This window comes from Nilaparvata lugens, chromosome 5 (assembly GCF_014356525.2).
Source record: "Nilaparvata lugens isolate BPH chromosome 5, ASM1435652v1, whole genome shotgun sequence".
Lineage (NCBI taxonomy): Eukaryota > Metazoa > Arthropoda > Insecta > Hemiptera > Delphacidae > Nilaparvata > Nilaparvata lugens.
The window spans coordinates 73,001,298-73,015,684 of NC_052508.1; the positions used below are offsets into that span (position 1 = coordinate 73,001,298).

At 34.9% G+C, this 14,387-nt stretch overlaps 2 protein-coding genes across 2 annotated transcripts in view; one reads left to right on the forward strand and one right to left on the reverse strand.

Annotated features, from left to right (window-relative positions):
- The window catches only part of LOC111047939 (brefeldin A-inhibited guanine nucleotide-exchange protein 1), a 130,775-nt gene extending 126,584 nt beyond the window's left edge, over positions 1-4,191 (reverse strand). The window contains exon 1 of the mRNA XM_039429244.1: positions 3,767-4,191. Coding sequence (XP_039285178.1) covers positions 3,767-3,890 — 124 coding nt within the window. The 5' untranslated portion in view covers positions 3,891-4,191. The remainder of the gene's footprint in view (positions 1-3,766) is intronic.
- Positions 4,192-4,411: 220 nt separating this feature from the next.
- The window catches only part of LOC120351514 (E3 ubiquitin-protein ligase MARCHF6), a 31,044-nt gene continuing 21,068 nt past the window's right edge, over positions 4,412-14,387 (forward strand). Inside the window, exons 1-5 of the mRNA XM_039429245.1 lie at positions 4,412-4,565; positions 6,125-6,237; positions 8,255-8,530; positions 10,529-10,792; positions 13,356-13,698. Of these exons, the coding sequence (XP_039285179.1) occupies positions 6,133-6,237; positions 8,255-8,530; positions 10,529-10,792; positions 13,356-13,698 (988 nt within the window). The 5' untranslated portion in view covers positions 4,412-4,565; positions 6,125-6,132. The remainder of the gene's footprint in view (positions 4,566-6,124; positions 6,238-8,254; positions 8,531-10,528; positions 10,793-13,355; positions 13,699-14,387) is intronic.

A 14,387-nucleotide genomic window follows, 5' to 3' on the forward strand; every position in this document is an offset into this window, starting at 1 on the left:
AAACTTTATGAACACACAGTTCGAGAATATTTGTCTGAAACTTTGAACATGTATTTATTTCTCTTTGAAGTAAAGAAAAACGGTACTATAAATACATAAGAATAAGATACAGATTTACTCTTTTTTCTCGCACATATAGTTCAAAATTGGTAGATTCAATAATTTATTTGTCACAATATTACAAAATACATCGAAATAGTCTTGAATTCTGACTGAATTCGAATCAATTATTGATTTTTGACAGTAAAATAAGGATTCGACTGAGTCATTGTCAATATTGTAGAACCGTTCCATAATTGTGACCGGTGTGGTCACGAAACCATGGTCGTGTACCGAATAAAACTGTGTAGAATTTGACAACATATTTGTGTTTTTATTCAATTAGTAAAATAAGGGATTAAACTACTTTGGAAATGACGAATAGAGTGTATTGGATATGTAAGGCTGGTCATATACCGATTAGTCAAGACAAGACTAGTCACGTTTAGTCACAATACTTCACATTGCTGCTTATGACGCAACACACACTGATTAGTCATTGCAATTAGACATGACTCCATGAGCAACTATGTGAAGTATTGTGACTAAACGTGACTATAGTGAGGTCCACGTTATAATGGCAGTGGATAAAGATAGAAAAATAGCGATGCCGATTCTCTGAATTAATTAATTATATTTCTACACTGTTGAAAACATAATTGGCATTGTTTTGGACCTAGAAATGGATAGTACCACCGGCTTTGTCGAATGATAGACAAGGATAGCAAAACCAAAAGTTGATCAAATACTGTCATTATAACGTGGACCTCACTATAGTCTTGTCTTGACTAATCGGTGTGTGACCAGCCTAAGGCTTACACATCTGCGCTTGCGCAGATGACACAGTTTATGTAATACAGGTTTTTTTATTTGTGCTACAAACAGTTTTACTACAGTATTTAATTATTTAACGTGGACTTTGTGTAAGGCCCTAACACAGCCTAATAGGTGTATGATCAATGTTAAATCAGAATATCATCATTTTACATAATTTATTAATAAATAAAAACATTGTTCAGGTAACCATTATTATAAAAAATTAATGAAATCAATGTCAAACATGTCGAAATTTCGCGTGTAGCACTTCAAAGTAGAGCGCATATTGTCAAGAGATAACAAAGAGATGGGCGGGGTCTAATTGCAATAGGAATTGGTTTCATATGAATGAAAATGGTCATAAACATTGCTTGAGTGACAAAAAGTACCGGTTGCACAACAGCCGGTTAAATTTTAACCGTGATTATGTACTTATTGTAGGCCTATACATTAATAAAGAATACAATCCAGTACATATCGCTGCGTCAGCTCTAACTAGGCCTATTCTATAAATTGGGAGAGGGAACATAACTTATATTCTGTTTATAATTATGAAAACTTCAATTAATGGAAATAAAATGGAATAAGTACCTTCCTAGAAATCACCTTCTACTTCTTTTTACAAAAATTAAATTTTAAAATCTCTGTTTATATTATAAATACACTGTTTTGGTTAATATAAACGGAAAATGGTGCTTGACTGTTTTGAATATGAATGAACTCTTTTCCTAGGAGATAGGAGAACAACGCTGCCGAATCTCTGTCTTGTCAATGCCTTCTATAGACGGTAGCTGATACAGGTTTAAATATTAACTGTTCATTCTCGTTTTGAAAAATCAATTATATTTTATTAGGCAATAAATTATATTTTTTAATAATTTCATTTTGAATTTTCATGATTGAGATGATATATTTTAATTATTAATTCCACATTGTTGAAAGACGATCTGGCAACAAAGCAAAGCGAGAAAGAGATAGTGCTATGCGCTTTGTTGAATGAAAGACAAGGATAGCAATACCATTGCTAATCAAACATAATAACGTGGACCTCCCTATGGTAACTATTGTGAGGTCCACGTTATAATGGCAGTGGAGAGAGATAGGAGAACAACGTTGCCGATTCACTTCCTTGCCACTGCCTTCTATGGAGGATAGCTGATACCGGTATATCTGATGTAATATTATCAGTTCATTCTTGTTGCAAATAATGAATATTTTATTCGACCTGATATAATATTATCTGCTCATTCTAGTTTCAAATAATAGATATAGACGGTATTTTATTCGCCACGGAAATATGTTTTTCAATGATTAAATTATATATTTTCATAATTGAGATAATTACCGGTATCAGTTATCCTATATATAAGGCAATGGCAAGGCAGAGGCAATCGGCAACGCTGTTCTACCTACTTTTTTCCACTGCCATTATAACGTGGACCTCACTAGAGTTTCAACAAGCCATTGCCTCTCTAACAGCCATATCAGTTATGCTACTGTGCTTATGGGACATGATGGTGGGATAACTATTGATGGCTGCTGGAAATTCTGTTCCTGCTTCCTCAGACTTACTCATATCAGACTCATATCTTACTCTCTGTGGCCAAGACACATGAGATCCTTTGTACTCTTAGCACCCACACTCCAGGGGACGAAGTAGTCACTTTGCTTGGCTTTGGAATTGATGCCAAATTAAGTTGGGAGCCGCATATTGACCAGGTATGCAGGAGACTGTCTAGAGTAATCTACCTGTTCAGAGAGCTGAGAAACCTCATGAGTCTCAAGAGACTTCTAATAATGTATCATGCGGTGTTTGGCAGTCATGTGCAGTATGGTATTCTTCTCTGGGGCCATTCTCCACATGCCAATGACATCCTGCTTCTTCAAAAGAAGGCACTGCGGATCCTTACCTACCGTGACTTCATTGCCCATTGTCAACCCATCTTCAGACGCCTGAAAGTGCACACCGTCTTCGGGCTGTATATACTGGCCTCTCTTACTGCAGTGAAGATAAACAGGGCTAACATGATGAGTAGGTGTCAGGTGCATTCATACGGTACCCGCGGAAGGCTACAGTTGGAGATTCTACCCTGTAGGTTGTCAAGAGTGAAGGACTCTTTCTCAGTGTTGGCACTCAAAATGTTCAACCTCCTGCCGGGCTCGGTGAGGGATCTTCCTATAAGTGTCTTCAAGAAGAAGCTGTCAAGGTGGCTGATTGAAAGAAGCTATTACAGTGTCAATGATTTCCTTGAGGATAGCTTTGAGGGACTGTGATATCACGCCATCTTGATTATCAAGTTTAAAGTTTTTTTATTTTTTGAAGCGATCTATCCGGGAACACCTAGCTAACGATCAAGACTTTGGATATATTGAGAATGTAAGAATGGCATAGTATGAGAGACTAACAGCGATACATAGCTTTACGGAAAAAAGGCCTATTAATTAATAGGCTTGAGTTAACAGTAAAATTTGGAAAATAAATGCCGTATACCATGGGATATATTTATGATAAAGTTAACTTACACAGTGTTTTATAGGCAATCTCAACTGTTAATTTTTTGCCATCTTGATCTTAAGCTAAATGTTGGAACTTCACAATACTTGATAAAATCAAATTAGTCCAGTAGTGCTGTTCCTGTTTTTGAATTACTGAATATAATGAATACTTAGCAACTATCAAACACAATATAACCTCAAAATTTGATTAACAGGAATACTAATGTAAATTGGATTATTATTATTTGATTAGATTAATCGATTTCATCATCAAGTTTTGACAATATGGAACTTATCATCTCTTATCACACCCAGTAGTGATTTTATTATTGTGATTATAATATTAACAAGACCAAATATAAATGAAAAAGACTGCATGAACTCTAATTTTGAAATAAAATTCAAATTTACTCACCTAATGCCACCTCACAGGCTTTCTTCAATTGGGAGTGGTGAGACCTCTTGATTTCCTTGTCACTCAAGACTTTTTCTAAAGCTCTAATAATGAACATTTCTTTTGTTCTTGTACTTCTTTTCATTTTTAACTATAAAAAGCATAGTATGCAAAGTTTCAATAGATGAGTATCCAAGGGATAACCATAATTTTAGCCAGTTACCTAACTAAACATGAAGTTCTATCAAGTGCATGACATCAACTGACTTATGCAAAATTATAATTTAAGAAAAAATTACAGAATTACCCTGATAGAAAAGATCTTTCTTACATGCTCTACAAAATATCACCAAAGAACTAAATATTTTAAAACTTCAAAGACCGAACTCAAAATGCAATTGCGAATAACTTTATGACATAATTTTGAGACAGACAGTCGAACCGATTATCAGCTGATTCTTTTTGAGGAAAGAGCATCATGATTATGGAAGTTTTGTAGTTATAATAAAATAATTTTTTGAAAATCGAATATGAATCATAATATTCAACTATGTTAAAAGAGTGACAAAACATTATTTTAATAAATTACCCTTCCTTGAATAGAAATATAATTTTTTTCACATTTTGTAGATGTAGATGGATTGCATCATTTATCACGGCTTACTGGATATTATTTTTTGATTTGTCGTCGTGAAGTCCTTGACAGGAGGTTAAAACGTAAAAATGATTATTTACTTTTGTGAATTATTTTATATTTTTATGGCTGATACATAATTTGATCACACATTATAATACAATTGATTCTATTTTAAAGTTTGTGGTAAGTATACTCCTGAAAATATCTTGTCTTCCGATGTTCCCTGATTTCCACTAAGTAGGTTGTCTTGTCTTCATGAAGTTATGAAATATGTGTCAATTATTATTATTGTACCCTTTGCTTTTATCCAAGTGTTTTTAGTAAACGCACTTATTTACTTCATTTTCCCTTTTTCCATGACTTTTTATGTTTGAGTTTTTTAAATCTTACTTCGAACAACAAATCATAGTAACCTACTGTATTTGTTAGTGATATGGCAGATGAATTTGTGATAAGTTTGCTGATCATTTCTAAACTCATGAGCTTCTCATGAACTGTATTAATATTTAGATAAATTTCCTCTTACATGTAATTAATTATGAGTAGGCTATTTGATAGTAATAAGCTCTCTCGAGAAACAAGCTCAAGTTGAGTATTTCAAATTTCAAATTAGTTTAAACCTGCTTAAATAAATTGATTCAGTTACTTAGTTAAGCCTAGTTGATTCAAATTCTATTTATAGATACTTTCTTGACACTCGATGTCTTTATATTTGACCAGCAGGGCTGGATTAATTTCGTGACAGGTGGGTCCAGATGTAGACGATGTCGCCCAAATACTAACCTGTACCTTATAGGCGTACCTTCTTCATCATATATTACCCTCACTTGTAGGATCTATGGTGTCGATAATAAATAATATTGTAAATAAATACTTAACTATAGTTTATTTTTTCACACTTTATGTTATAATTCTTCAGATCACCCTACCTCATTGTTTTCAATTTGTATTATGATAGTTACCTGTTTATAAGCTCACTATTACTATTTTTAACCTAACCTGACTTACCATATGCAAGCACAACATAACGTAAACTGACATTACCTTACCAAGCATATTATTACTGACATGTTCTATTTAACAAACCGCAGTTTGACTTGTTTTAATCAAACATATTCAATTCAATCCAATTTTCTTTTTATCCATGACCAGTCTTCACACTGGATAGATTTCGTCATAAGAAATTAAAAAACACAAACGTTCATAAAATTTACACTAACTATCGAGATGGCAAAGAGACAAATAAAACGAGTGATCTCCTATTCACTCGAGGAATAGAGTAGAAGTTTGAGAAGTTTTTCTTGAAGTACATTTTAAATTTTTTTCTTCCAATTCACGGACACACAATGGGAGCCTGTTGAATATTTTCAGGTGTAAATTGAGAAATTGATGTGTGATCTGGCCAATCGCAATTAAAGGGCACAGGAGAATAACTATCAAAGTCACAAAATCTTTCTTCTTCTTTTTTTCATTCTCCTTCTCCTTCTAAGCTGAAAATATTGTTCGTTTTTCCCCTGTGCCGTTTAATTTTGGCAGGTCTACATCATCACGTTTTCCAGTATAATAATCAAATAATAAGTATAATATAATAATTTGAATTGAACTGTGTTTTTAGAGATGTTTACACAATTGTTTTGGTTCCGATGTATTCTGATAGGTGGGGGACTCGCCCTAACCAAACAAACAACCAATATTCGACTGTGTTAATAACAATTTGTTTCAATTCTAATGTGTTGTGATAGGCGGGGCCATGATGGAGGACCTGGGGTCGTCTGACATCTGCCGCGTGTGTCGGTCTGAGGGATGTTCAGAACGGCCGCTCTTCCACCCCTGCATCTGTACCGGCAGCATCAAAGTATGTACACTAATTTTTCGTTCTAAAAATTGACGAAAATCGTTTATGTACCCGTACTTAGCAGTTCGGCTAAAGTCTAGGTCCAGTGCCGATAAACCTGTTTGGTTCAAATTTTTGGTTGGGATCGATTAAGTATGTTTTCAATGGTGACCATCGTTTAATGTTTGTAATCAAAATAACATATCAAATCGATCACAACCGAAAATTTGATGACAAGTATTTTCAGCAGTGGACCTAGATTTACGCCGTGCACCTCCGCAAACCAGGGGTGGATACAAATCTATTTGATAGTCTTTGAAACTATCTTTTGATTTTTTATGATCAAATCGATTATTGTCATAAAACATACAATATGTTGAGACAATCGTCATTATTCATTAAAAACATTACGAAGTTGCAGAACTTAACTATCATAGTTCAAGTTGTCTTGACAACTTTTCAGGATTATTCTTAGAATTATGTAGGTATAATTTTGTAGTTGAAAAATTAAACTGTTATATCAATATTTTTCAAGATTAAGGATAATAATGAATTGATTAAAACAAATATTGAAACATGAACTCATTCATTTCAGAATTAAATTTGTTATTCATTCACAGATATATTATATTATTTATTAATAGATACAATCACAAATCATATAAATATGATTAGGAAAGAACAACAGGCGTGGCCCAAAAATATTCCATTCCTAAATTTTGATAATGAATAACATGTTCAAAAAAATAGGTTATGTTTCTTTCTACTGTAAAACGTATCTTCATTAAAGTTTAAAATAAAATTGACTAGTAATCCAGTCAAGGAAAGGTTATAGAGGGAAAAGTTGGGAAGACAATTTTTGACCCCACAGTTCTATGTAGGGTAGTGTGGAGGTAAACATATCAAAAGTCCCCACCCCATCCCCTTGTGCTAAGGGGGTGGGGGTGGTCTAAAGGTACCATTTTTTGGTTTCTCGCATAAAACTCAAAAACTATGACATAGTTTTATTCTAAGGACTAAAATGACATACATTGTATTCTAAGGATTTGACAGTCAGATAACAAATTAAAGCTTACATAATTTCCAACAATATTCATTCTACAACATTTTTTATATCTTCTCTAGTTTTCGAGATAGGCTATCCGCTCTTGAAGGTGTGACATTTTTGAAAAAAAAAACACGTTTGCCACCAATTTTTTTCTATTTTTGCTCTTGTAACTTTTCAAAAAACGACGGGAAAAATCCATGCTGATTATGAGCTTATAAGGAATTAAATTCTCTTCAATTTGATGTATAATTTCACGTTTTTACGGATTCCCCAACAGCTTTAGTGTTGAGTGTAAAATTTCCATTTTTGCAACAATAGACCAATATTGACAAAGGAATTTGGAGGTAATGTTTTAAACAAAATTTTTGACATTGCAGCTTTGTTGAGACTAGTTGGGAGAACATATCAAAAGTCCCCATTCCTAACTCATGTGCTAAGGGGATGAGGGTGGTTTAAAAGTTGAATTTTTCAGTGTTTTTCTTCCATGCTCTTATATTGAGAACAATGCGATCAACCGACAGAACTAACTATTCAAAAATGAAGCTTGATTAATTCTCTACACTTTTTGTTCGGTGGAATTTTGTGATATTCTCAATAGTTTCCGAGATATTTGCTCTTAAAGGTGTGTAATTGTTTAAATAACAAGTTTTTATCCAATGTTTTGCTCTTTCAGGGCTTATAACTATCCAACAATGCATAGTAAAAATTTATGCTTATCGTAGGTTTGTAGAGCATTGAATTCTCTTTGAAATGTTGTATTATTTCACTATTCTAAGGTTTCATTTCATTATTATAGCAGCTTCAATGTAGGGGTGAAATTTTCATTGCTGCAACAAGTGTCAACTCAGCGGTTCCACACCTTCAAATGAGGGGATAATGATGCGCACTTTTGCTATGTTTAGTCCACTATCTATTCCAAATCAAGCTCCAAGTGTGGCGAAAAATATTTTTCATTCAGTAAAAACTGTTGTGTGTGTGTGTGTGTTGCAGTGGATCCACCAGGAATGCCTAGTGCAGTGGATGCGCTACAGTCGCAAGGAGTACTGCGAGCTGTGCGGTCACTGCTTCTCGTTCACGCCCATCTATTCGCCGGACATGCCGCGTCGACTGCCCATCCGGGATGTGGCCGGCGGACTCCTGGCCAGCATCGCCACCGCCGTCAAGTATTGGCTGCATTTCACGCTGGTTGCGCTGGCCTGGCTCGGCATTGTGCCGCTCACCGCCTGTCGTATCTACCGCTGTCTCTTCACCGGCTCTGTTGATTCGGTCAGTTGTGTTTCGCTTACAATCATAAAATTACTGTATTTAATAAGATTTGATGTGAAAAAGAGATTGATTATATTTCACTACAAAACTAACAAGTTTCAAAACTATTTTGAGCTTGATGGAAATACATGAATTAAGGGCCGGTTTCCGAGCTCGGGATTTAGCCAAGTTCTAGACTTAAAACAGCTGGAGTCAGAAAATTGGCTTTGCTAAACGGGCCGTATTTGCAGTTTTTATGATAATCTTTATTTTTTCATTTCTATGATTGGAAACGTTTTTCCTTGACGAAGTGAAACATTCCTAAATCCTATTATATTAAGCGAGCAATTTCTGTATATCTGGTTATTTATATTTATTTATATTATGTCCGACGGATCTCGAACACGGCTCTAACGATGTTCTCGAAATTTGGAACTTAAAAGGTTTATGATATAAAAATTCGATTGCACTAGGTCTCATCCTTGGGAAAACTCGCTGAACGACATTAAAAGGATAATTCATCCTTGGCTGAAACAGCTGAGACTTTCGTCGTCTGTGGATAGTAAAAAGTGAACGAGTGATTCTGTGGAAAATCAAAATATCGCATCCCCGAAATTCATAAGCTGACGTATAGCCAGCTGTAAAATATAAACACGATCATTTTAGAGAACTGTGTTATGTTTATCAATAAATAAAAAAAACGTGTGAAGCTCGGTGCCCCGATATTAATTCTAAATAGCTGAAACTTAATATTTTCTCTTTATTTTGTGTTCAATTTTCTAGTTTTTTGAAATTCATTTTAAACGGAACTGCGACTACACCCCGTTTCGGAAAGCCAATTTTCTGACTCCAGCTGTTTTAAGTCTAGAACCTAGCTAAATCCCGAGCTCGGAAACCGGCACTAAGAGAAAGAATATACTGCTCAATTAAAACATTTTTAAAATATTTTAATTTGGGTAAACTATCCTTGGACACATTATTTAATGAGCTCAATTTACAGAAGCAACCTGCAAGCTTGCTTGATAAATTATATACATTAATATTTAAATTTTATGAGATTAGAAGTAGAAACGACTTTTGAATTCAACTTGAATCTTGAAGATACAATCCGGACCTCCTTCACACTACCATTGCGGCCATTTTTTGGTAGACGCAAGTCCGGTATATAAAAAATCCTGGTAGGTACATCCAACCTACAAATAGGAAATTGAGATAAAACCAGTTGTCTGTCAATGTAGAATGTATATAAAAACAACTAAATAGAAACTTATGTTGCAACAAATGTTAGAAAAACTTTGAGAGAAATTAGATTCTTCAATTTTCAATTATATACTTTTGAGGTTATTAGAACTTGAATTTAAGTAAACTTGACTTATACTTTCAAAGTCGCTCATTCAACTCAATTGTTTAAAAACTTGAATTTAAGTAAACTTGACTAATACAAACCCTACTTAAGCGACGACTTTACGATTGTAGCCACACGACGACTGTAATCATCATTGCTGCAGTCTACTATTGTAGTCTATACATGTCGACTATAGTCTACAATAATAAATTACCTATTTTTTAGGGCTACTCTTAATTATCAAGAAATAAGAATAAAAAATAAAAACCAAGTACCCTTTTTTAAATTTTTTACTCACAAAGTGTTTCAACAGAAATGTCATTTTCAAGCGAGTGAAGAAAATAAATTGAATTGAATTGAAAATTTCTTTATTCATCAAAATGCACAAAATACATCTGAACAGTGTCAAATTACAACAAGAATTATTAATATTGTCACAAAATCATCCTTCACACATACAGAAGTCAAAAAAGGGGTATATAAATAGCATTATCAAACCAATTTATTCTCAATTTTTACAGTATATACAGAGCATGAAATTACCATTGCTACGGAAATAATTACAAGATAACTAAAAATCACAATCATAACCTAAAGAACATTTCAGAAAATCATTATCATCATCATCATCGTCGTCATGGATTAGGCTTTTCAACTGGTGTGGTATGTTGCAGATCCTGACACTACCTCTGGACATGTTGTCGACCGATAACATAGCGTCGGACATCTTCCACGGCTGCTTCGTGGTCTCGTGCACTCTGTTCGCGTTCATCGGTCTTGTTTGGTTGCGCGAACAGATCCTGCACGGCGGCGGCCCTGATTGGCTGGAGCGCGAGGACCCCCCTGCGCCCCCCGCACCGCCGCCGCCCCTGCTGCAGCAGCCGCCCCACGCACAGCCGCTGCTCGACAACAACAACGAACAGCCCGAACAAAATGAGGTAAAATGCCAATTTCAGCCATTTTCGTCAAAGAGAAAAGATAGCATGAAAAGGTATATTCCATGGTATAGATAGATCCGATTTCCACTGTTATTTCAAGCTGATAGAATAGAATAGAATATCTTTATTAGCCTCAATCTTAGACCAGTTATAGAATAGACACACTGGGAAGTCTAGCCTCTGAAGCCAACATCTACTGTCATATCACCCATCTTGACGTCACAACAGTGACGTCACGCATCGTATAGAAAACTTTCAGATTGTGTCTATTTCAGATTCATGGTGTTTTTAGGTTATTTCTAGCTACGGGCAAAAACGATATCGGTTAAGTTATAATGTGTTATGTGATATCGCTTCAAAGTTATAAAGTGTTTTGAAAATAATAAGGTACGGTAGCCTACAAAACTAATTTATTGTCATGCTGCAATGAGTTCACTTACATCATAACCAATATTACAGTTACAACTTACAATATTTATGTGTATAAATTTCAACTTACGCATGAAAAGATATTCCACTTTTTTTCCTAAAAAATTCAGTGCAATTATATGCTGCGCAGGAGATTATCATTTTCATAAATAATAATTACATAAATAACAATCTGCTATGGAAAACAAGCTATGTTTAACAACAATGTAAGTTAAACACCACAAACACTTACACAACAAACTCAAGAAAAGATTTCTATAATTTCTATACGATGCGTGACGTCACTGTTGTGACGTCAAGATGGGTGGATTTGGCAGTAGATGTTGGCTTCATCGACTTTCAGTATGAATATACAATGGCCCGTGTCTATTCTATAACTAGTCTAAGACCTCAATAGAATATCACAATTTGACATATTATAGGCCACTCAACACAATGCAATACAACACAATAAAAATAGGGTTTATACAACACAAAACTAAATAGCCACAGTAGGTACATTGGATTCAAATTTTTATTCATTCATTTCAAAATCTCTTGAATACACTTTTTTCTATAAATTCTATAACAGAGTAGAAGGGATTATTTACGATGAATATTTCTACTACATTTCTAAACCTGAAACTAGTCCTAGTAGTTGTTTTTGGTGAAGCTATGTGATGCTGGTAGTCTCTCATACTGTGCCGTTCTTACACTCTCATCCCAACAAAACAGTAATCAACAACAGTCGACAGCAATTGGCTTGAGTTAACAAGGGATCTGCTGGAAATTTGGAACATAAACGACCTATACCATGGGATATATTCTCACCCTATCTTCTATCTATGATTTCATCGTTTTTAATACGATTGTCGCTTAAAGAATAGAATCCAATGCAGTCAAGGGTATTCAATTCAAAAAAGGATCATAACACTCTTAGATCGGCTGCAAAAACAAGCCAATCGTATTCAATGATACTCAATTCATACGGAATCAAATGCAGTCAATACAATTCAATTCAAATAGGATGACAACACTCATATAGGATCACAACTCTTGCATTGACTGAGAAAAATACCAATGTGAATCATTACAAAATACAGTAGTAGATGCGGTATTTAATTCAAATAGGTCATAATGTAACACAAAATGAAAATTGGTTTGATTCTGCCTTTGAACTGCCAACTCTTGGTTTGGTAGACAGTAAATCAGTAATTATAAATCCCCAGAGCTACTTTTCAATGATAAAATAAAAGAAATATGTTACTGTTTATACTATGAAAGGGTAGTAATATTATGTATTTCATATCATAGAAAATCAGTATTAATATCGCTTAAGGTGGGTTTTCGTTTGTGCGGATCCGCGTTCGGCTGTTTATGCGTGTAGTCAAAATAGCAACTTTCCCAAACAATAAATCGTATCTATTTGTATCATATTAATTCAGTTGATATCGTATTCAGTATTAAAATTATTGTAATATTAAATGAAACGACGTACGATATCAATTGAGTAAATACGATTTATTGCTTGGGAAAGTTTCTATTTTGACTATACGCATACGCAGCCGAACAGGAATTCGCACAAACGAAAACCCACCTTCAGCGATGGTAATACTGATTTTCTATGATAATATTACTACCCTTCCATAGTATATAACATTTTTCTTCTATTTTATCATTGAAAAGTAGCCCTAGGTATTTATAATAATTATTGATTTTCCGTCTGCCAAGCCAAAAGTTGGCAATTCAAAGGCAGAATCAAGTCAATTTTCATTTTTTGTTACAGTATGACCTATTCGAATTATATACCATTGAATGTCCACATCTACTACGGTATTTTGCAATTAATAGTCAATGCAAGAGTTTTGATCCTATTTGAATTGGATATGATTGACTGCAAAGGTTGATATTGGCTTCTTCTCTCAGCCAATGCAAGAGTTGTCATCCTATATGAATTGGATACTATTGACTGCATTGAATTCTTTTTTCAGCCAATACAAGAGTTGTTGTCATCCTATTTGAATTGAATACTATTGACTGCATTGAATTCTTTTTTCAGCCAATACAAGAGTTGTCATCCTATTTGAATTGAATACTATTGACTGCATTTTATTTCCTTTTTGAATTGAATACCATTGATCTCTTCTGTTCGCAGCCGATCCAAGAACTGGCCGTCGGCGGCGACGATCTGCCGGGAGGCGGGGCGGACGACGGCGACGATGTGGGTGGAGCCGGGGGTGGGGCCGGGGGCGGAGCCTTGTTGGGCGGGGAGGTGGGCAATTGGAACGCGATCGAGTGGGACCGCGCCGCCGAGGAGTTGACCTGGGAGCGGCTGCTCGGCCTTGACGGGTCGCTGGTGTTTCTCGAACACGTGTTCTGGGTTGTCTCACTCAACACACTCTTCATACTGGTGTTCGCCTTCTGTCCCTACCATATGGGCCATTTTGCGCTCGCCAGTCTCGGGCTCAGAGATCATGCTGCCGCCTCGCATTTCGAAGGTGAATTGTTTGGTTTTCAGTCTTTCTTGTCCACGTTATAATGACAGTATTTGATCAACTTTGGTTTTGCTATCCTTGTCTATCAATCGACAAAGCCGGTGGTACTATCCTTTTCTAGGTCCACAACGATGCCAATTATGTATTTTACAGTGTAGAAATATAATTAATTAATGCATCCACTGCATAATAAAAATCTTTATCCACTGCCATTATAACGTGGACCTCACTATAGATCCAAAATATATTGTTTGTAAGTGTTGGATACAAATTAAAACTTGGTAAATTGGACAAACATGTACTGAGCTTTCAAATTAAGCTCAGTAAATTGGACACAAATTTTATAAAGTGGAAAAACACTTTTCTTTCTGAACTACTATATGAATCAAAATTCTGGTGAGGCTGTGCCAAAATTGGGCGAGGATACACAATTATTGTGTATCTTGAATCAAAAAAATGAATACTGTTCGTTTTATATGAGGTTATTATACATGTTAAAAGAAAGACTATGTCTAGAAATGCTGATACACATAGATACAATATAAGAAATATAGGAGACTTTGCTTCACTGTATCATAGAACAGCTTTTTTGAGAAAAAAACCCAACATATATGTCTTAAATTTATTAGAAAACTGCCAACTAATTTGAAAAATTGTGATGATGTCCATGTGTAAAAATTTTCTAAGATTGT